At 39.2% G+C, this 24,296-nt stretch overlaps 1 protein-coding gene across 50 annotated transcripts in view; it reads left to right on the top strand.

The window, feature by feature from the left end:
* HEATR5A (HEAT repeat containing 5A) overlaps positions 1-24,296 on the top strand; it is a 124,310-nt gene that overhangs the window by 48,841 nt on the left and 51,173 nt on the right. For all 50 annotated transcript variants that reach the window (XM_077940874.1, XM_077940867.1, XM_077940860.1 and 47 more), the window contains 6 exons: positions 6,244-6,353; positions 11,764-11,927; positions 12,009-12,184; positions 20,052-20,157; positions 20,789-20,979; positions 22,867-23,026. In XM_077940874.1, coding sequence (XP_077797000.1) covers positions 6,244-6,353; positions 11,764-11,927; positions 12,009-12,184; positions 20,052-20,157; positions 20,789-20,979; positions 22,867-23,026 — 907 coding nt within the window. The remainder of the gene's footprint in view (positions 1-6,243; positions 6,354-11,763; positions 11,928-12,008; positions 12,185-20,051; positions 20,158-20,788; positions 20,980-22,866; positions 23,027-24,296) is intronic.

Here is a 24,296-nt window from a genome sequence, read left to right as displayed (position 1 = left end):
AGTATTTCCCCTCCCCATCCTATGAAATGCCTATTCATTCATATCTTTAACCTATCTTTCTTTTAGGTTGTCTTTTTGTTATTAATTTATAAGAAATTCTTCCTTTTTTTTTTTTTGAGACGGAGTCTCGCTGTGTCGCCCAGGCTGGAGTGCAGTGGCCGGATCTCAGCTCACTGCAAGCTCTTCCTTCCGGGTTTATGCCATTCTCCTGCTTCAGCCTCCCGAGTAGCTGGGACTACAGGTGCCCGCCACCTCGCCCGGCTAGTTTTTTGTATTTTTTTTTTTTAGTAGAGACGGGTTTTCACCGTGTTAGCCAGGATGGTCTCGATCTCCTGACCTCATGATCCGCCCGTCTCGGCCTCCCAAAGTGCTGGGATTACAGACTTGAGCCACTGCGCCCGGCCTCTTCCTTTTTTTTTTTTTTTGAGATGGAGTCTGGCTCTGTCACCCAGGCTGGAGTGCAGTGGCACAATCTCGGGTCACAGCAACCTCCACCTCCCAGGTCCCCGTTCAAGCGATTCTTCTGCCTCAGCTTCCTCAGTAGCTGGAATTACAGGCACACACCATCATGCCCAGCTAATTTTTGTATTTTTAGTGGAGACGGGATTTCACCATGTTGACCAGGCTGGTCTCAAACTCCTGACCTCAGGTGATAAACCCACCTCGGCCTCCCAAAGTTCTGGGATTATAGGCATGAGCCACTGCGTCCAGCCGTTTTTGGGATTTTTTTGAGACAGAGTTTTGCTCTGTTGCCCAGGCTGGAGTACCTTGGTGTGATCTCCACTCATTGCAATCTCCACTTCCTGGTTTCAAATGATTCTCCTGCCTCAGTCTCCCTAGTAACTGGGATTATAGGCATGCACGACTACGCCTGGCTAATTTTTGTATTTTTAGTAGAGACAGGATTTTGCCACGTTGGCCAGGCTGGTTTCGAACTTCTAGCCTCAAATGATCTGCCCGCCTCAGCCTCCCAAAGTGCTGGGATTACAAGCATGAGCCACCATGCTCAGCCTTTTTTGTTGTTGTTGAGACAGGGTCTTGCTCTGTCACCCAGGCTGGAGTGCAGTAGTGTGATCATGGTTCACTGCAGCCCCAAGCTCCCAGGCTTAAGTGATCCTCCCACCTAAGCCTCCCAAGTAACTGGAACTACAGGTGTGCACCACCACACCCAGCTAATTTTTTACTTTTTTTGTAGACACAGGGCCTCACTATGTTGCCTAGAGTGGTCTCAAATTCCCGGGCTCAAGCAATCTTCCCGCCTCGACCTCCCAAAGTGCTTAGATTATCTTGTGAGTCACCATGCCTGGCCTACATATTTCTGAGACTATTCTTTAGCTGTTCATTAAAATGTTAAAAATGTCTTCTAATTTTTTTATTAATATGCATTTATTATTTAAATGTCAGATGTATCAGTCTTTTACTCTTTGGTTAGTACTTTTTTTCTTTTTGTTTAAAAATTCTTCCTGGCTGGGGGCAGTGGCTCATGCCTGTAATCCTAGTGCTTTGTGAGGCCGAGGTGAGAGGATTGCTTGAGACCAGGGGTTTGAGACCAGCCTGAGCAACATAGCGAGGTCTCATCTCTACCAAAATAAATAAATAAATAAATGAATAAAGCCAGACGTAGTGGTGCTCACTAGTAGCCCTAGCTACACAGGAGGCTGAGGTGAGAATGGTTGCTTGAGCATTGCAGTTCAAGGCTGTAGTCTTGATTGCGCCACTTCTCTCCATCCTGGATGACAGAGCGAGACCCCAGTTCAAAAAAAAAAAAAAAAAAGTCGTCCTTACTGCAAAGTTTTATTTTCTTATATTTCTCTCTGAAGTGTTTGAAGGTTTGTCTTTCATATTTAAGTCATCTGGAACTGATTTTTCTATTTGGAGTGAGCTTGGGATCTGTCTTAGTTCATCTGTGCTGTTATGCTGCTATCACAAAATACCTGAGGCTGGATAATTTATTAAAAAACAGACACTAGGTCAGGAGATTGAGACCATCCTGGCTAACACAGTGAAACCCCGTCTCTACTAAAAATACAAAAAATTAGCCGGGCACGGTGGCGGGTGCCTGTAGTCCCAGCTACTCAGGAGGCTGAGGCAGGAGAATGGCCTGAACCCGGGGGGCAGAGCTTGCAGTGAGCCGAGATTGCGCCACTGCACTCCAGCCTGAGCGACAGAGCGAGACTCCGTCTCAAAAAAAAAAAAAAAAAAAAAAAAACCAGACACTTATTTCTAACAGTTCTGGAGGCAGGAGTCCAAGATAAGACACCAGCAGATTGGTGTCTGGTGAGAACCAGCTGTTTGCCTCCAAGATGGCACCTTGTTGCTACATTCTCTAGAGGGGAGGAACTCTGTGCCTTCTTCATCTGGCAAAGGGATAGAAGGGCAAAAAAAAGGGCCAGACTCCCTCCATGAAGCCCTTTAATAATGACTTTAATCCATTTGTGAGGGCTTTGCCTTCATGACCTAAACACCTACCAAAAGGCCCTACCTCCCAACAGTACTGCATTGGGGATTAAGTTTCGAATACATGAATTTTGGAGGACACATTCAGACCATAGCAGGATTCAATTTCGTTTTCTTTTTAAATGTGGATAACAAACTGTCCCGTACTTTACTAAAAAAATCCATACTTCCTTCAATGATTGCCATTCACTTCTGTCATGTATTATATTCTCATTTATGCATGATCTATGCCTGTGGTCTCTATTGGTGTGTTTATTTATATGCCAACATGTTATCTTTATAATACATTTTGTATGTTAGATTAAGCCTTTTGACCTTATTCCTCTTTAGACATATTTTGGCCCTTCATGCACTTTTGATCTTCTACTGAAATTTTATTTGGGGCTGGGCACAGTGGCTCACGCTATCCTAGCATTTTGGGAGGCTGAGGTGGGCGAATCATTTGAGGTCAGAAGTTCAAGACTAGCCTGGCCAACATGGTGAAACCCCGTCTGTACTAAAAAAAAAAAAAAAAAAAAATTAGCTGGGCATAGTGGCACATGCCTGTAATCCCAGCTACTCAGGAGGCTGAGGCAGGAGAATCGCCTGAAACCAGGAGACAGAGGCCACAGTGAGCCAAGATCATGCCACTGCACTCCAGCCTGGGTAACAGAGTGAGACTCCATCTCAAAAAAAATAACAATAAGATAAATTTTATTTAAGATTGCATTGAATCTGTGGATAAATTTGAAGATAATTCATAGTTTTACAATACCCATGAACATGATACCTCTTTACTATTATTGAGGTATTTTACAAAGTTTAAATTTTTTTCTAAATAAAGGTCTTACAAGTCTTTTTAAAAACTTTACTCCCAGGTACTTTGTATTTTTGTTGTAATTATTAAATAGATGGGTATATAGTATATATAGTTTGTTTATTGCTGCCTTATAAAAATGTATTTGATTTTATATCCAACCACCTTACTGAATTTTCTCATATCAAACATTTATTTGTAGATTCATCTAGATTTTTCCTTTTACAATATTGTTTCTCTCTTCTTTATGTGCTAACTATGTTAGAGAACTGCCATTTAAAACTAAATAGAAAGGGTTAAATAAAGGGAATGCTTTTCATGTTTTACTGATAGAATGATGTTTGCTCCAGCTTTTTTAGTAGCTACTCTATCAGATTAAGAGAGTAACCTTCTATTCCTAGTTTGGTTTGGTGAAAGTTTCTTAAAATGAATGGGTTTACACTCCTACCATGGGTGCAAGCTTTGTCTCAGAGCCTTGTGTTGGTATTGATATTTGTGTGCCTACTCTGGTTTCAACTTATGTCTTGTTTCATTTTTTTTAAATGTATGTTTGCTTGCTTTCATTGGCATAGGGGTTGATTGGCCTTAGAAAAGTCTCTTTCTATAAGTATAAAATGCAAATTGTCTTTTATCCTGATAAAAGATTTATTTATACTTATTTATACTTACCTAAGTAAGTAGCAGGAAGGCCCTGCAGGGAGTATAATCTGCCCTCCTAATGAAAGCAGAAACCAATAAAAATGCTTTTCTAAATTCTTACTTTGTTCTATTCATCTTTTTTAAAAACATACACATGTACGTCTCCAAACTAAATTTTTTTATAGTTAAAATAAGTGAATGTTGCAGGATTTTTAGAAATATAATTTCCTAACATCTTGTGAATATGATTGAAAGACTTTTCATATGTTAGCTATTTATTTCTGATCTGGCCTTAGAGAAATATAAAAATGCAGTGGATTTATTCTTAACTTTGGTAACTAAAAAATTCTACTGAAATAGAGGTTTTTGTTTTTGTTTTGAGACACTATTTCAGTCTGTCGCCCAGGATGGAGTGCAGTGGTGCAGTCATAGCTCACTGTATCCTCAAACTCCTGGGCTCAAGTGATCATCTGACCTCAGCCTCCCAAAGTGCTGGAATTACAGGCATGAGCCACCATGCCCGGCCCTACCCAGGTGTTACAATTATGTTTGCTAAGTAGTATTTACCAAGCTGAAAGATACTAAATGGAACTAGCATTTTAAAATATGCAGTGATAAGTCAATAGATAACTCCCCTTTCTTCTAGAGACTAGAAATAGCAAGCATTAGTTTTCTAGAAAGTGCAGTTGGCCAGGCGTGGTAGCTCATGCCTGTAATCCTCACACTTTAGGAGGCCAAGGTGGGTGGATTACTTGAGCTCAGGAGTTTCAGACCAGCCTGGGGAACATAGTGAAACCCCATCTCTACAAAAAATATAAAAATTTAGCCAGACATGGTGGCCCACACCTGTGGTCCTAGCTGCTTGGGAGCCTGAGGTGGGAGGTTCACTTGAGCACAGGAGGTTGAGGCTGCAATGAGCTGAGATCACACCACTACACTCCAGCCTGGGCAATGGAGCAAGACCCTGTCTCGACAACAAAAACAAAAAAGAAAGTACAGCCTGGGCGCGGTGGCTCACACCTGTATCCCAGCACTTTGGGAGGCTGAGGCGGGTGGATCACGAGGTCAGCAGATCGGACCGTCCTGGCTAACATGATGAAACCCCCTCTCTACTAAAAATACAAAAAATTAGCCAGGCGTGGTGGCACTTGCCTGTAGTCCCAGCTACTCGGGAGGCTGAGGCAGGAGAATCACTTGAACCCGGGAGGCAGAGGTTGCAGTGAGCCTAGATCGCGCCACTGCACTCCAGCCTGGGCGACAGAGCAAGAGTTCGTCTCAGAAAGCAAAATAACAAAAAAAAAGAAAGTACAAATGACTCAACATTGTGAGAATTTCTTAGAGAACCTAGAAAGCTCATGCCATAACAGTTTAGCAGATTTATTCCAGTGACATAATAAAAGTAATTTCATTGAACTTCTGTATAGCTAAGGATGAAAACCATACTCTAGTTGATAACATAGCTTGTTAAGAGTAGTATTCCTGGCCGGGTGTGGTGGCTCACACCTGTAATCCCAGCACTTTGGGAGGCCGATGTGGGTGGATCACGAGGTCAGGAGTTGAAGACCACCCTGGCCGATATGGAGAAACCCCGTCTCTACTAATAATACAAAAATTAGCTGGGCATGGTGGCGCATGCCTATAGTCCCAGCTACTCGGGAGGCTGAGGCAGAAGAATTGCTTGAACCCAGGAGGCGGAGGTTGCAGTGAACCGAGATCTTACCACTACCACTCCAGCCTGGGTAACAGAGTGAGACTGCATTTCAAAACAAAACAAACAAAAAACAGTAGTAGTCCTTCAGCAAATATTTGTTGAATGAATGAGCATTGGTAAAGTGATGTCTTAACACCAATAGGAAAGGTGAATAGAAGATAAAGAAGAGTACATGAAAATGAAAGGAGAGAGTGTGAAGAAAGATCATATTTTGTGGCCAGGTGTGGTGGCTTGGGCCTGTAATCCTAGCACTTTGGGAGGCCGAGGTGGGAGGATTGCTTGAGCCCAGGAGTTTGAAACCAGCCTGGGCAACGTGGCAAAACCTGTCTGTACCAAAAATACAAAATAAAATTAGCCAGGCATGGTGGTGCAACCCTGTAGTTTCCAGCTACTCAGGAATCTGAAGTGGGAGGGTGGTTTGAGCCCAGAAGACAGAGGTTGCAGTGAGCCAAGACCATGCCACTGCATCCCAGTCTGGGCTACAGAGCTGGACCCTGTCTCAGAAAAGAAAAGTAAAGCAGCACTAATGTTTGTTAGTAAGTTACATAACTAATTTATATGTTAAGATGTTAAGCTGTCAATTTTTGTATATTGTTATATAACTTAACCACTTAAGATACACTTTTTCTTTTATTTTAAGGCTTTCTTCAATACTAAAAATGTATGGAAGTCCTTTGAAAACACCATCAGTGGTTTATAGACAAAGACTTTATGAACTGTTGATTTTATTACCTCCTGAGACCTATGAAGGTATGTGCCTTAGACTAAAATGTTTTATTTGTGACTAATATGGTTCCTGGAACATTACTGTCACTCATTAAATATTTAAATGAATTATAATGGCAGTTATTTAGTGCCTTGTTTCTAGGAGGTTTAGGGAGTTCAGTCCTAATCCATGTGTTCACCATCTTATAGTAAAGAAATACATTTGGGGTTTTGTTTTTGTTTTAATTTTTTTGAGACAGGATCTCACTCTCTCACCCAAGCTGGTGTGCAGTGGTATGCAATCATGACTCACTTCAGCCTTGATCTTGGGCTCAAATGACCCTCCAGCCTCAGCCTGCTGGGTAGCTGGGCCTACAGGCACACCACCATGCCCAGCTAATTTTTTGTATTTTTGGTAGAGACGGGGTTTCGCCATGTTGCCCAAGCTGGTCTCAAACTCCTGGGCTCAAGCAATTCTCCCGCCTTGGCCTCCCAAAGTGCTGGGATTACAGGTGTGAGCTATTTAGCCCAGCCTAAAATAAGTTAAAAAAAAAAAAAAAAAAAAAACAGGCTGGGCGCGGTGGCTCAAGCCTGTAATCCCAGCACTTTGGGAGGCCGAGACGGGCGGATCACAAGGTCAGGAGATCGAGACCATCCTGGCTAACCCGGTCAAACCCTGTCTCTACTAAAAAATACCAAAAAAACTAGCCGAGTGAGGTGGCGGGCGCCTGTAGTCCCAGCTGCTCGGAAGGCTGAGGCAGGAGAATGGCGTGAACCCGGGAGGCGGAGCTTGCAGTGAGCTGAGATCCAGCCACTGCACTCCAGCCTGGACGACAGAGCGAGACTCCATCTCAAAAAAAAGAAAAAAAACTCCTTCTTAAGGCCAGGCACTGTGTTAGAAATTGTATGTATCAAATCTCATTTATCCTAGGATGATACAGTGAGCGAGTTACATTTTTCTTATTTGGCAAAAGGTTTAGGTTACAAAACCAACTCAAGAGCACATATCAGGTAAAGAGTGGAATCAAGATTAAAACATAAATTTACCTCATGCTGTGCTGCTGCCTTTTCTAAGTAACCTACTTAAGAGACTTAACAATCATAGCTTAGTGATATGTCTATCTTATTCTTTGCCATCTATCAATTTAAAAGTTACTTGCTAGATATCTAGTAAAAAGCTGAGAGATAATTTCTATGTTTCACAGCTCAGATAACTGTTAGGTTGTGACAAAAGCAATTTCCTTCAGATTTTTACAATAGTATCTTGAAATTTATTTTCAGACTAAAATAAAAATTTTTTTTTTTTGAGACGGCATCTTGCTCTGTCGCCCAAGCTGGAGTGCAGTGGCGTGATCTCGGCTCACTGAAACCTCTGCCTCCTGTGTTCAAGCGATTCTCCTGCCTCAGGCTCCTGAGTAGCTGGAACTACAGGCATGCACTACCAAGCCTGGCTAATTTTTTTGTATTTTTAATAGAGACGGGGTTTCACCACGTTGGCCAGGCTGGTCTCACACTCCTTACCTCAGATGAGCCACCCTCCTCAGCCTCCCAAAGCGCTAGGATTACCGGTGTGAACTCCTGACCTCAGGTGATTCACCCTCCTTGGCCTCCTGAAGTTCTAGGATTGCAGGCATGAGCCACTGTGCCCGGCCAAAAGGACTGCTGCTCAACTCTTCAATAAGTATTTAGGAATACAAGAATCTTGACTTAAAATGTACAGTGTATCTTCTGATAAATAATAATGGAAGCTTTTTTTTTTTTTTTTTTTTTTTTGGAGACAGGGCCTCACTCGGCCACCCAGGCTAGAGTGCAGTTGTGTGATCTTGGCTCGCTGCAGCCTCAACCTCCCAGGCTCAAGTGATCCTCCCACCTCAGCCTCCCAAGTAGCTGGGCCTGCAGGTGTGCACCACCACTCCCAGCTAGTTTTGTTTTGTTTTGTTTTTAAAATCCTTTGTAGAGATGAGGTTTTGCTATGCTGCCCAGGTTGTTCTCAAATTTCTGGGCTTAAGTGATCCTCCCGCCTCGGCCTCTCAAAGTGTTGGGATTATAGGCATGAGCCACTGGGCCTGGCCTGATGATGTAAGTCTTACCCTTGAAAAAACTTGAATTAGAGGAAAAAGTCTTGAAGTCTTCTACTTTTTTTTTTTTTTTTTAACTTGGATTTTCTCAGAGTTGGAGTTTGGAAATGCAATCAGGAGTCCTAAAGGAATAAGGAATATACATATATATATTTCAAATCAGTTCCAGAGTGTTCATTAGGAGACAAAGTCAGGACTTGCTGTGAACTTCTGGAAAAAACAAACTCTAGGCCAGGTACATTCGCTCACACCTATAATCCAGCTCATTGGGAGGCTGAGGCAAACGGATCATTTGAGGTCAGGAATTCGAGACCAGCCTGGCCAACATGATGAAATCCCGTCTCTACTAAAAATACACAAAATAATTAGCTGGGCATGGTGGCACATGCCTGTAGTCCCAACTACTCAGGAGGCTGAGGCAGGAGAATCCTTTGAACCCAGTAGGCAAAGGTTGCAGTCAGCCAAGATCACATCACTGCACTCCAGCCTGGGTGGCAGAGATTCTGTCTCTAAATAAATAAATAAAGTTCTGATTTTATCAGTTCCTCCAATGTGTTGTCAAAGAGTCAGTGTCTAGGACATAATAAGAAATTGCTTTTGCCACGTGGAATGTATCTAAGAATTGAAACAACTTTTCTTCATGACTGTCCAGCAGATGTAGATGTCTTAGAGTGACTTAGTTTTCCGAAGGATTGGCGTAAAAATTGAGTTCTTAGTTTTTATTTCCTGTCTTAGTTTAGGTATGGATTTCTTTTCAAATATCTTAATATTCTCTACACTGAAAATAACTCATCAGCAAGTTAGTCATGCATTTTTATACAAAAGCTTATTTGCATTTCAAAATTATCTTAATTATCTTTAGGTACTTTTTCCAGGGACAGTTGGGAAAGTAATCACTTTTAACTGAGAAGTAGAGATTTTCTACTATTTTCACACATAGCTGTAGGAACAAACATACCTTGTATATTGTACTACCAACAGAATTATTTTGCTGAGTGTCATATACATAAACTTAGACATTCCTTTGAGCAACTCTCATTTGCTCAATCTTTATGACTTCATTGATCCCTGTCCACTCTTCCTAATTCCTGTACGTAAGCTCTCCTTTCCCTAAATTTAATAGTGCTTTTGTTTTTATCTTTTATGAAACATAATAGTTCCTACCTTCCTATTATAGTTATATGTATGTATTGGTATCCCATAGTGTATACTTTCTTGAAAGGAAGATTAAATATAATAAAATCTTTCTCTGTAGCTTATTAAACACAATCTGGATGGATGAGTGATTCAGCACAGTGGTTAAAAGCTCAAATTCTGGAGCCCAATTAACTGGGTGTCAGTCTGACAGCTGTGTGATCACCATATGATCTCTGGCAAGTAATAAATTCCCGATTCCTGTTTCCTTACCTGTGAAACAACATACTAACCTGACGTTATTAGGTTACTATGAGGGTTATATGTAAAGCTTTTAGTACCTTTCCCGACACATATTAAGTATTCAGTAAGCCAAGCACTGGGTGTAATCTCAGCTATTCAGGAGGCTGAGACAGGAGGATCACTTAGGCTTGGATTTAGAGATTAGCCTGGGCAATATTGTGAGACCCCATCTGTTAAAAAACAAAAAGTAAACTTCAATAAATATTTGTTGTTACCACTGTTACTGCTGCTAATGATACAGAAAGTGATGGCAAGTAAACCCTTCCTAACTCATCCTACCGCTTCTGATCATTGGATGTCGCCCCAGTCCTCATTTCATCCTGATGCAATTGTTCGAAGAAACACTTCGAAGAGTGTAAACATTTTTCTAAGGGAATTTCCTGCAGTACTTAAGTTACAAACTGGCAAAAACCATTTAAGCTCTCTGTGGATAAGATTTTTTGATAACCCAGCAGAAATTAGGATAAAACATCTTTGAGGTGATAATTGCAGTCAATGTGATAAATGGATCAGCTTTTCAAAGTGTATATGTTAGAGAGGCAACCATATGTTGTCTCTTGTGTTATGGGAGAACACAATACCACTTATGAACTAACCTGCACCCACCCTGCCCACCACCAAAAACAAAAATGAGCCCCTTCTAGATCCAACTACCAATTTATTTTTTTTTTAAAGTACAGATAGAAGAACAAATTAAGCTATACCAGGGGCCTATAATCATAAAAACTCAGACTGTAGAAAATTGTACGAAACAAATAACCTTGTTTCTTCAAATAAATTGCCAAAGAGGGGAAAGGTATAGGGAGAATACTAAATTGAAAGAGACAAGATAAACTAGCTGCAATGTGTACACTTTACCTAGATCTAGAAGCAACAAAAACAGGTGTTTTTGAGATAGTTGGAAATTTGAATACTGAATGGGTATCTGATGTTCAGTGGTTTTTTTTTTTTTTTAAACAACATGAGATTATATAGCAGGATTTTGTTCAAAATAAAATGTGTTTCACTTTAATGATACACAATGAAATATTTATGAATGAAATGATGTGCTGCCTAGGGTTTTCTTAAAAATAATGTGGAGGAATGTGGGATCGGGAATGGGGATGTAGGTGAAATAATACTGTTGCAGCTGGTAAAGGTGAATAATGAGCGTATGCTGGAAAGGGTAGGGGCAGGCATCATCATAGTACTATAATTTATTTATGTTTGAAATTTTCCATAATAACATGTCTAAGTTTTTTCAGGCTAATTCTTTTTTTCTTTTTTCTTTTTTTTTTTTTTTTTTTGCGTGAGGTGGACTCTCATTCTGTTGCCCAGGCTAGAGTGCGGTGGCTGATTTCTGCTCACTGCAACCTCTGCCTCCCGGATTCAACCGATTCTCCTGCCTCAGCCTCTGAGTAGCTGGGATTACAGGCACCCGCCACCATGCCCAGCTAATTTTTGTGTTTTTAGTAGAGATAGGGTTTTGCCATGTTTGGCCAGGCTGGTCTTGATCTCCTGACCTCAAGTGATCCCCCTACCTTCATCTCCCAAAGTGCTAGGATTACAGGTGTGAGCCACCATGCCCGGTCTCAGGCTAATTCTTATAAATTTTTTCAGACTGTGCTTTTTTAAAAAACAAACCTGCTTTTGTAAATCTATTTTTACATCTATTTTTATATTTCATGTCATTTTTATACCATCAGGTATGTACACACACACACACACATACACACATACTTTGAGATTTTCTTTTAGTATCAATTCTTAACCTTGTGACTAGCAACACATAGTTGAGCCAGTCATTTCTAGGGCAGTTTTCAAGAATGAGAAATAAAATCTTCGGCTGTGATATGTTAAAGTTGGCCAGTGGGTGCATTAAAGCTCAACCTGAGTTTTAAACCCCATACTCTCACCAGATAACCAATAGTACTAATTGCTCTTTTTCTGTGACTCAACAGGAAACCTCTGTGCTATCCTCAAAGAGCTGGCTGCTGACTTGACTGCCCCTGATATTCAGGTGTCAGCATCTACATTTTTACTTCCACCCCTCTGTCATCAGGATGATCTTTTGATATTAAGTCCTTTGTTACAAGAGACTGACCATAGATTTATTGAAGAACAGGTATGGCCATTTTTTACTCTTGAGTAGATTCAATCTGTGAACAGTGATCTTAAAACCTTATATACTTTTTTTCCCTTTTAGCTCCTGCTTGGTAATGGTGTTGCTTGCGGAAGTCTTGAATATGACCCTTATTTGATTTATGAGAAAGATGTAGAGGGAGATTCAGTGCCTAAGCCCCTGCCTCCAGCACTATCAGTTATTAGTTCTGCAGCCAAGCTCTTTGGGGTTGTATGCGCTCATGTGGGAGAAACTCAAAGGTAAATATCTTCAATGGTTCAGTGAATGGAAAATAGAGAACTGGTGGGTAAGAAGAATGTTGCCAGAGATCTCATTAGCGTAAATAATTTCTTATAAATGACAGGTGAAGGTGAAATAAAAGTTCTTGTTTTATTATTCATTTGACTAATATTTAATAAGAAATGATTTAAATGCCTAAAACCACTAGAACTGTTGTGGATACAATACTTTGCCCACAGTTAGCTTATCGTCTAGCTGAAAATACAAATGAAAAATAATGACATAAGAATATTGATTTATGAGCAGTCATTACAAAGACACATACTAGGTTTTTTCTTAGACTAGGTCTCATAGGCTTTCTTACCTTGGAAACTTTTTGGAAGCATTATAGGTCCAGGGATTTGTCTTCAATTGGAGGGATTTTAAATGGTTTTTATCAGTTCACTTAAAGTGAACTTCAGACCCGTGGTCCCCAACCTTTTAGGCACCAGGGACCAGTTCGGCAAAAGACAATTTGTCCACTGGGTAGGGATAGGAAGAGGTTTTGGGATAAAACTGTTCCACCTCGGATTATTAGGCATTGTGAGGGGTGCACATGATCCCTCACATGCACAGTTCATAATAGGGTTCACACTCCTGTGAGAATCTAATGCCGCTGCTGATCTGACAGGAGTTTGGCTCAGATGATAATGCTTACTTGCCTGCCACTCACCTCCTGCTGTGAACCAGTACCAGGCCATGGACCAGTACCAGTCTGTGGCCCAGGGGTTGGGGACCCCGTGCTTTAGAACACACACACATACACACACAAAGATAATAGATGTTTAATTAACTTGATTGTGGTAATCTATTTCACAATGTATATATGAGCAAAACATCATTAAAAACATCATGTTGTATACCTCATACTATGTAGGGACTTCTATCCTATGCTATTGTATGTGAAAAATTAATAAATACAAGATGGCCTCCCCCAAAAATGGACTTTCGTTTTGAAAAACCAAAGGATGATAATGATTCCTCATTGAGAATGATAGTTTCTTAATTAGTAACTGGACATACACATTTCTCAGGCATCAAAATCCACTATCCAGGAAATTCTGTTACTATCGGAAAAACTAAATGGAAAGTGAATCTCTTTCATAGGCTATTGTGGCTAATAATAGTTTACAAATCACTGTTATCCACACTGATTCATTCATTCATTTCCTGTCTCTCGACCAACAACAATGCATTTGACTAGATCATAGCTTTTATTATATCTTCTTATCCAGTTATGTCTTCCAGAGGATACCAGTTAGAGAATTTACCTTGATGTCTTTGGTGAAGACTTAGAAAAATATTTTAGTTTCATCACCAACACCTCTCTGAAACAGGTCTTAGAATAATTTGCTTTCATTGCGTAGAAAAGTGAATGAAATTTATACTGATTTTTACTAGCTTCAGTTTCAAAAGATGTTTTTTCCAAATGCATTTGTAGTGTTTCCTGTATATACTGTAACTATAAGGTTATGGTGATAAGAGAATATATGACTGAATTGTTAACGAATGAAGAGGAAAATTACAGTGATTTGGAATATTCAAAGAAAGATTCATGGAGAGGATGAAATTTGAACTAGTCTCTAACTACCTTTTTATAGAGCATATAATTACTTTAAAATAATTAATTTGGATTAATATACCAGTAACTACTGTGGATAAAACAGGGCTGGCCTTTTAAGCAAAGTATTTAAATTAAGGATGTTCTTAAATGGTTCCACTACCTTTGATGGGTCTAAAGTGGAAAAGCAAAAAAGAAAATATGCTTTTTACAGCCTTTCCTCTTAAAAAAGTGATTTTATTATTCTAGAGAAGTTTTCCTTTTCAGATTTATTGCCTAATTATAGTTTCATGAAGATCCTTTCTTATTAAGTTTAATGAATTTTTTAATGTGCTCATAGTTTTTGTATCCCCACCTAAATTATAATAATAATAATGAATATTCAAGGAAGGGAGGTTTTGTCTGTTTTAATAAAAACATTGAGAACAGATAAAAGCAAACCCTATCATTCTGTTTGGATTCTAACAAATTTGGAACAAACAGGATTCTAACTGTTTTGGAATAAAAATAGTAGATGACCAGGCACAGTAGCTTACACCTGTAACCAAGCACTTTTGGAGGCCAAGTTAGGCAAATTGCTTGAGCCCAACAGTTAAGAGCAGCCTAGGCAACGTGACAAAACCCCTTCTCTACAAAAATATAAAAATTAACTGTGCATGGTGGTGTGCAACTGTAGTCCCAGCTACTCAGGAGGCTGAGGTGGTAGGATCACTTGATACTGGGAGTTAGAGGTTGCAGTGAGCCAAGATCTCGCCACTGCACTCCAGCCTTAGCAACAGAGCAAGACCCTGTCTCAAAAATGTAAATATAAAGAAGTGAACCTGGCAAGATCCCAGGTACAGAAAGTGGGTTATAAGCAATATCAGCAGTCTCCAGTAGGTGTCGTTACAGAACCAGAAGATAGAAACTACATGAATAGTGAAGTTAAGTTTCTAATTTCCTATTGTCCCAGATATGATATTTATGTAACATATCAGGCTGTTTGCTTTTCAGCCATACATTTGAGTTATGGAGAAGAAACGTCTTAATTAAAGTATCTATATTTAAACAGCAACCAAGTATTTCAAGCCATTTTGTTATTATTGTGGTTAGCCTTATGTTTAAATAGTTGTATAACATGTGGTTGTCCTAAGGTTGGAAATAATATATTATTTAATATAAGTTAATGCACAATTTATTCACAATTTATTAATGCATACGTAATTGTCTTTTAAATTAGCTGATTCTCTATTCTGACTGTAGGGTTCTAACGCAAAAATGTTTAAAGGTTGGAAAGTCAAGATATTTTATACAGAAAAGAAATAATATTGATCTCAATCATATATTGTTTGTGATTACTTTTTTTTTCTTTGAGACAGCCCAGGTTGGAGTGCGGTGGCTCACTGCATCGTCTGTCTCCTGGATTTCAAGTGATTCTCCTGCCTCAGCCTCCCAAGTAGTTGGGATTACAGGGATGCATCACCATGCCTGGCTAATTTTTGTATTTTTTAGTGGAGATGGGGTTTCATAATGTTGACCAGGCTGGTCTCAAACTCCTGACCTCAGGTGGTCTGCCCACCTCGGCCTCCCAAAGTGCTAGGATTATAGGCATGAGCCACTGTGCCCAGCCTGTGTGTGGTTACTTTATTTTATGTTTTGTTTTGTTTTGAGACAGAGTTTCACTCTGTCACCCAGGCTGGAATGCAGTGGCACCATCTCAGCTCACTGCAACCTCCATCTCCCGGGTTCAAGTGATTCTCCTGCCTCAGCCTCCCGAGTAGCTGGGACTACAGGCATGCGCCACCGTGCCCGACTTTTATTTTTAGTAGTGACGGGGTTTCGCTGTGTTGTCCAGGCTAGTCTGGAACTCCTGACCTCAGGTGATCTGCCCACATCAGTCTCCCAAAGTCCTGGGATTACAGGTGTAAGCTACTGCTCCTGGCCTGTGTTTGTGGTTGCTTTTAAATAGATTTTCACCTAATTGCAAAGAATGAGTTCCTTAATTCACCTGAGGATTGTTCCACCCTTGACTTGCACATTGGAATTATCCAGACAAATTTTTAAGATACTGAAGATCCTGATTAGTATGGTATGCATAATGTGGGGGTGGGCACTGAAATTTTTTAAACCCCTTAGGTGATTCTGATAAATGGACTGCTTCAACAAATTATGTCACTTGTGAATGGATGGACAGAGAGGAAAAGCTTAAACAGTTATAATTCTCAGTAGTAAAAAATTTTGCCATTATATACCCTCTGTCTAAAAAGTATTATTTTGTTTTTGTTTGTGGTTACTGTTTTGTTTGTGTATACGTGTGTACCCTCTGTCTAAAAGGTATATAATGTAAAATGTATGATGTAAAATAAGTCAGCATTTTCAAATGTTACATCTTCGCCCTTTATTCAGTTAACTGCATTTTTATTCCATCTAGACTTAAAACTTTTAGTACCTATCATTTCATTCCAAACTGATAATTATATGTTATAATTGATACTACTTATGAGTACTAATTCAGTATTACTAAGTCATCTCCATCTTCCTGAAGATCAGAATCTTTTGTTGAGATCTCTATAGGAATTGGTGTCATATATCTTGAATCCTTGATTAGTTAATAGTATATTCATTCTCTTTCAGGATTGGGGGCAGAGGATGAAGAAAAAGATTTTGAGCTCTGACAATCCTGTTTTATAGTCTTTGGTCCATGAATGTGGTCAAGAAATAATAGTATAAGTCAACTTATAGTACAGAATGACATAATTCTTAATCTCTAACCTTATGTATTTTTATAACTTTAAGTGTGATACAATTTCACAGTAACAGATGTAGGATATGATCTAATAATGACGTTATAGGTTTTTAAACTTGGGAACTTGATCACACAGTTATTCATAATTCCCCTTTGTTGTCACATTTACCCTCCATAATCTTCCTATAGGGTGCTTTGGGCATAAATAATGTTCTTGAAAAAAAAATGCTGGCCAGGCGCAGTGGCTCATGCCTGTAATCCCAGCACTTTGGGAAGCTGAGGCGGGTGGGTCACGAGGCCAGGAGATCAAGATCATCCTGGCTAACATGGTGAAACCCCATCTCTGCTAAAAATACAAAAAAATTAGCCAGGCATGGTGGCGGGTACCTGTAGTCCCAGCTACTCGGGAGGCTGAGGCAGGAGAATGGCATGAACCAGGGAGGCAGAGCTTGCAGTGAGTTGAGATTGTGCCACTGCACTCCAGCCTAGGCGACACAGCGAGACTCCATCTCAAAAAAAAAAAAAAAAATGCCTTAAATATGCACTTAAACAATGGAGAGAAAGCTTTTTTTGTTTGTTTTTTTAATTTTTTTTGAGGCAGCATCTCGGTCTGTCATCCAGGCTGGAGTGCAGTGGTGTGATTTTGGCTCACTACAGCTTCAGTCTCCCAAGCTCAAGCAATCGTCCTGCCTCAGCTTCCCAAGTAGCTGGGTCTACAGCCAGGCACCACTACACTGGCTAATTTTTTTTCTCTTTAGTGGAGATAAGGTCTCACTATGTTGCCTAGGTTGGTCTCAAACTCTTAGGCTCAAGGGATCCTCCTGCCTCTGCCGCCCAAAGTGCTAGGATTATAGGTATGAGCCACCAGAAAAAGTTTCATATGCAAGATATTTAGCATGTTATTTGTAATAAGAAAAATTAGAAATAGCATAAATTATCCAAACTAGAAAGTTGGTTAAATAAATTATATTGCCAGAATATATAATATTAATACCTATTCACTAATACTATTATAGTGAAACCATATAATAGTTAATAAGATGGGAAAATCCCTGATAATGTTGTTTAGGGGAAACAAAATAAGTTATTAACAAAGTATGTACAAAACTATCTCTGTTTTCTAAAAATTTATTCATATGTCTAAGGGAGAAAAGACAAGAACAAAGATGTCAAAATGTTAATGGCGGCTCTTTGTAGGTGGTGGGATTTGGGGTAAATTTTTCATGTGCTTTTCTGAGTTTTTCAAATTTATTACAACAAACACAACATTGATGTAAGGAAATAAGTACTTTTCTAAGTATTGCTAGTACTCCACCATTTTATTACATTTTACTTTCATTTTTATTTTTTATTTTTGGAGACGGAGTCTCGCTCTGTCACCCAGGCTGGAGTACAGTGGTGCCATCTCAGCTCACTGCAGCCTCCACTCTTGGCTCAAGCAGTTCTCCTGCCTCAGCCTCTCAAGTAACTGGGACTACAGGCATGCGCCACCATGGCTGGCTAGTTTTTGTATTTTTAATAGAGATGGGGTTTCACCATGTTGTCCAGACTGGTCTCAAACTCCTGACGTCAGGTGATCTGCCCACCTTGGCCTCCTAAAGTGCTGGGATTATAGGTGTTTGCCATTGCGCCTGGCCTTTATTACATTTTATAAGTTGATTTTATACATACTGCTTTCCCCAACCCATATGACGTACACATAGCTTCAAACCTTCCTTTTTACTCTTTTAACTCCTTGTACAATTAGGTTTTTTAAAGGCACGATCCCCATGTCTATTCTGATTTGATAACAAAATTGCCATTTACAGGACCGCTTGCCTTGTAGCCTCAGTAGAATGATGGAGATCTAGTTTTAAAGGACTTAGGGATATTATTGAAAGTACATTAAGGTCAGATAAAAGTATATCTGTATTTTCATGTTCAGCCAGTCATGCCCTGTGTTTAATTACCTGATCTGTTGTCTTTTATGCTTGCTCAACAAGCACACCTGACTGTCTACACTACATGCCAAACACAAGTTATTAGGGAGATGAAGATAAAATTATAATCTTTACCCTTCTGCCATCAAGATAATTTACGACTGAAAAAGTTATCTTCAGTATATTTCAGGTTTCTCATTTAAAGGCGGAAAAGAGGGAAAAGGAAGTATAGGGCATAGAAACAATGTTTTAAGAGAGAAATTAATGGTAAAATGGGGTGGTTTATTTTATGGTTACATGTATTTAATCTTGACATAAGGAATTAAAACCTCTGTTCTATAAGGACATGAAATATTGTTTATATTTATCTTAATTAGAATTGTGAAAATTGGAACATTTTTCTCACCAGTAGTCGAATGGTTGAATAAATTTTAGTACATGTACATAATGAAATTTGGATTTAGAAACGTTATAAAAGAAGAAAAATGACCAGGCACAGTGGTTTACCCTATAATCCTAGTACTTTCAGAGACCGAGGCTGGAGGATCACTTGAACTTAGGAGTTCAAGACCAGCCTGAGCAACACAGTGAGGCCTTGTCTCTTTAAAAAAAAAAAAAAAAAAAAAATTAGCAGGGTGTGGGTAATGTGTTCCTATAGTCCCAGATACTCTGGTGGCTGAGGCTGGAGGATCACTTAAGCTCAGGAGGTCGAGGCTGCAATGAGCTATAATTGCATCTATAGCTAGCCAGAAGCAGCATAGCTCTTTGAATCCCCAACTATGCTTTGAAAATATACTTTGGACTATACTATATGTAAAACAATTTTAACCCTTGCTTTTTTCATTTAACATTACCTTTTTAGCACTTTTCAAATCATTTTTATTCTTCTTTCTTTCTCTGAGACAGGATCTTGCTTTGTTACCCAGGTGGAGTGCAGTGGCATGATCATAGCTCATTGTAACCTTGAATTCCTGGGCTCAAGTGACCCTTCTGCTTCAGCCTCGTGGGTAACTAGGACTACAGTCATGTGCCACTATGCCTGGCTAACTTTTTAATTTTTTGTAAAATAAGAGGTCTCACTGTGTTGCCCAGGCTGGTCTTGAACTCCTAGCTTCAAGCAGTCTTCCTGCCTCAAATTCTGTGAGGCTATGTGTTACATATAAATTTTTGTGGAGTTATATCAGTATTGACTACTTTTGTTGGTATCTCAAATTTTAGTTTTCCAGTTATTGGAATGTACATTCTCACACTTACAATTACTGCAGTCGTTTAAAGAACCTAAAGTGTGAAGTTTAAATTGTATTCAGAGGCCAGGGGCAGTGGCTCATGCCTATAATCCCAGCACTTTGGGAGACCAAGGTGGGCAGATCACTTGAGATCAGGAGTTCAAGGCCAGCCTGGCCAACATGGTGAAACTACTACTCTACTAAAAATACAAAAATTAGCCGGATGTGGTAGCACACACCTGTAATCCCAGCTACTTGGGAGACTGAGGTGAGAGAATCTCTTGAGCCGAGGAGATAGAGGTTGCAGTGAGCTGAGATGGTGCCAATATACTCAAGCCTGGATGACAGAGCGAGACTCCATCTCCAAAAAAAAAAAAAAGTCTTTTTGCTTTTAAATCCTGTTATTTCTGATTGTAGGCTTCCTATATTGGAACAGCTTTTGGACAGTATAAAGCACACAAAAGGAGCTCGTCAGCAAGTGGTTCAGTTACATGTTGTTTCTTCAGTTTCTAGTTTCTTGAAGGTAATTCTATTTATTTATTTAAATGTTTGTTTCATTTTTTAAAAAATTTGTGGCCAATGAAGTTTGTCGGAGGATGATGTTTTTAAAATGCTCTTTTTTCCTTCGTTTTTCTTAATCTCCTGATGAAAAGTTTTCAGGATTTGTAATTCTCCTTTAACTTTTTGTCCACATAAAACTTGTTAGAAATCAAACCTATGATCTCTGCATAGAGCCATGCGTTAACCTACCAATCCTGATATCCTGGGCCAGGGATTGATGGACTATAGCCTGTGGACCAAATCCAGCTCATTGTTACTTATGACTTACCGTTTCTACGTACAGTAAAATATGATAGACTTCATTAGTCGCTTATTTTGTGGACATCTCTGTAAATGTTCTTCAAACCATTTATACCTTAATGATAATTGATTGCCATATTGCTGCCTGGAGGTTTAAAATTCTAAAGTGCTTTGTGGAAAAAAAAAAGGAATTATATTTGTATTATCAGTGTGGATTTTTGTGTTCTTATTTGTTTTTAAGTAGTAATCCAAGTATGAACATACTTGGATTTGGTTATCCAGAATATACATTCCTAACTGGATATGATAATTTACTACAATTGTAAGTTTGGGTTGTTCTTTACATATTTCAGTACGTGGCTCTCTCCAAGGGATGTTTAGGTCCAGAAGAATTGAAAAGATTTGCCCTAACATTAGTTACGGGAGCCCTAGAAAGTACCAACCCCTTGCTGAGATGTGCAGCTGCAGAGGCGTGGGCTAGATTAGCCCAAGTGCTTGATGATGGAGCTTTTACTGCTGGATTAGCTCAAGTTAGCTTTGACAAGTAAGTGAATTTCTTATTTAATACTCAGGGGCTATGTTTCAAAACTGGGTATAGCTTTCTGGTTTGTTGGAACTAGTAAGATCTTCATGCTGAGATTTAACTAAGAAAAATTGTCAAATGTTGACTGCTTTAAAATAAAGGAAAGAAAATAAAAATTGGCCTGCTGATCTTGGCACATAAAACTATTACTATTTCAGCTATAGTCTTTATATAATAAAGATCAGAATCTATATGAGTGATATAATTGATCATCAGTGGGATGGACTTTAGGATAGTGAAATATTTATACAGTTTTATAATGTAAAATGTATATATGATAAGTAATAAGAACAAACTACAGGAAAAAAGACTGTAGGCTGCAGATAAGGAAACAAACGGTACTTTCATGTCTTTTTTTTTTTTTTTTGAGATAAAGTCTCGCTCTGTCGCTCAGGCTGGAGTGCAGTGGCACGATCTTGGCTCACTGCAACCTCTGCCTCCTGGGTTCAAGCAATTCTCCTGCCTCAGCCTCGCGAGTAGCTGGGATTACAGGCACATGCCACCACCCAGCTACTTTTTTTGTATTTTTTTAGTAGAGACGGGGTTTCTCCATGCTGGCCAGGCTGGTCTCAAACTCCTGACCTTGTGATCCGCTCGCCTCAGCCTCCCAAAGTGCTGGGATTACAAGCGTGAGCCACTGTGCCCGGCCTGTACTTTCATTTCTATCAGTTGTATAACTTTCAATAGATTACTTAATCCTCTCAGCCAGTGTTCTTCTATTCCAGGTGGTACTGCGCTACCTACTTAAGAATGTTAAGGTAAATGAGATAGTAAATATTAAAGTAATATGGGGAAAAAGCCTACAAATAAAACTTTGTGGTTGTATTATATATCTATAATAAGTTATATTAGGAATGGTGCTGGTAGTATTCATAGCACTTTGACCTTGGAGTCTACTCAATATGTATGTCTGATTTGAAGTCTGGAGTCAGGTTATTAACTTGGCTCTAATCCCAGCTCTACCATTTGATAGTTGGTTACTTTGTGAGAGCTATTTGAGCTATTATTTTGGTTTCCTCATCTATAAACAGGAACTGATAATAGTATGAATTTCAGGGTTGTTGAGAGTATTAAAGAAGGGCTAAATATAAACCACTTAAATGAGCACACAGTAATTTCTAATAAATTCCTAATAAACGTTAACTTCTCATATTTAATTTTATTTAATTTATTTTTGAGACAAGGTCTTGCTCTGTCACCCAGGCTGGAGTACAGTGGTGTGATCGTGGCTCACTGCAGCCTCGAACTCCTGGACTCCAGCAATACTCCAGCCTCAGCCTCCCAAGTGACTGGGTCTACAGGCTTGTGGCACTATGCCCAGTTAATTAAAACAAATTTTTTTTTTAGTAGAGACAGGGTCTCATTATGTTGCCCAGGCTGATCTCAAACTCCTGGGTTGAAGTGATCCTCCCGCCTTGGCCTCCCAAAGTGCCGAGAGTACAGGCGTGAGCTACCACACCTGGCCTATTTAATTTTAAAATCAAAATTAAGTTGAAACTCTATGAAATTGAAGTATCTCAGCATTTGAGTTTTTAAAATGTAACTTAATGATAAAGTAATAATAATGTTTGTCTTAAAAACCTTCTTCATGTGTATATATGAAAGACATTGAAACTGTTCATACTAAACTAATCAATAATATGAAGACGTTTTGATTCAAAATGTTTTCCTTTGCAAGATGCCTTTCGGTTACTTCAGAATTTTTTATTAGTTAGCCAAAAATATATTTCTAAATTTTGCAATTATCCATATAAAAAGCTTTGCCTAAGTGACAATGTACATGCATTAGTTTTTGGTTTTTTTTTCTTTTGCAGTGATTACCATTTATTTTTATTTTCATATTTACAGATTGAAATCAGCAAGGGATGTGGTTACCAGAACAGGACACTCATTGGCCTTGGGGTCCCTACATAGGTATTTAGGAGGAATAAGTTCTTCTCAACACCTAAATTCTTGTATTGGAATCCTTTATACTTTGGCACAGGACAGCACTTCCCCTGATGTGCAGGTAGGTACCTCATGTGATACTTCCCTTGAAATTCATGATTTGTAGATGATGCAGAATGTGTTTATATTGAACATTAATAATTTGTGAATATGGTTTTCCCCCCATAGTAATTGTGGAAGCCATTGTTAACCTTGATGGATTTTTAAAATTAAAATCTTCTCCCACACTCAGAATGTCTGAAGTCAATTTCATTGTGTTTTTCTGAAAACGTATCTCTGTTCCATCTTAATAATAGCACCGGGCTAGAAGTGGTGGCTCACGCCCATAATCTCACACTTTAGGATGCCGAGGCAGGTGAATTGCTTGAGCTCAGGAGTTCAAGACCAGCCTGGGCAACATGGTGAAACACTATCTCTACAAAAGATACAAAAATTAGCTGGGCATGATGGTGAGCATCTGTGGTCTCAGCTACTCGGGAGGCTGAGGTGGGAGGATGGCTTGAGCCGAGGAGACAGAGGTTGCAGTAAGTCCAGATTGTGCCACTACGTTCCAGCCTAGACAACAGAGCCAGACCCTATCTCAAAAAATAATAATAATACTAAATAATAATAATAGCATCTACTATTTTAAAGAACTTAATAGGTCCAGGTGTTACGATACATTCTTCTAAGTCTCGTAGTAATTCTCTTAGTCCTCGTAATAATTTGTTAGGGTGTATAGCCCATTATGGGGAAATAAAACTGAGGCTTAAGAAGCTAAGCAACTTGCTCACAACTGAAAAGCTAATAAATCATGGAATCAGATCAAGAACACAAGTCATGGACTCCAAACTCCTGTTCTTAACCACTTTATCATATCGTTGTACATATCTTACCCATTTCTGTCAATAAAATCATCATTCTCCTATCTTAATCAAATATATGATTTTTATTTCTCCTGTTCTTTTACTCCCCTTCTGTCATCTTATCTGTCTCCCTTATTAATGTGTGCCGAATTACTGTCATAGCCTCCTAATTCGTCATATTTTTAGTCCTTTTCTTTCCAACTCTCTCTAGATATAAGGCTAAATTCATTTTCCTAAAAGATTTTCATCTTGCCACTTCCCTGCAGAAAAGCTTGACAAAGTGCTTATTGCTTCTTGAATCAACTTCTTTATTCCAGTCCCATCAACTGACTCCATAGATGTTTTCTGTTATTACTTCAAAGTGTTCACTTCTACAGATGATTTATCCACATGTCATTCTCATGTCTACATTTACATTATTTTCTTTTTCTCTTCTCTCCTTACATGCCTATTTGATATTCCACATCTTTTAGTCTTTTAAGATCC

Source organism: Macaca mulatta, chromosome 7 (assembly GCF_049350105.2).
Source record: "Macaca mulatta isolate MMU2019108-1 chromosome 7, T2T-MMU8v2.0, whole genome shotgun sequence".
Taxonomy (NCBI): domain Eukaryota; kingdom Metazoa; phylum Chordata; class Mammalia; order Primates; family Cercopithecidae; genus Macaca; species Macaca mulatta.
This window is presented reverse-complemented; position numbering and strand designations above follow the sequence as displayed.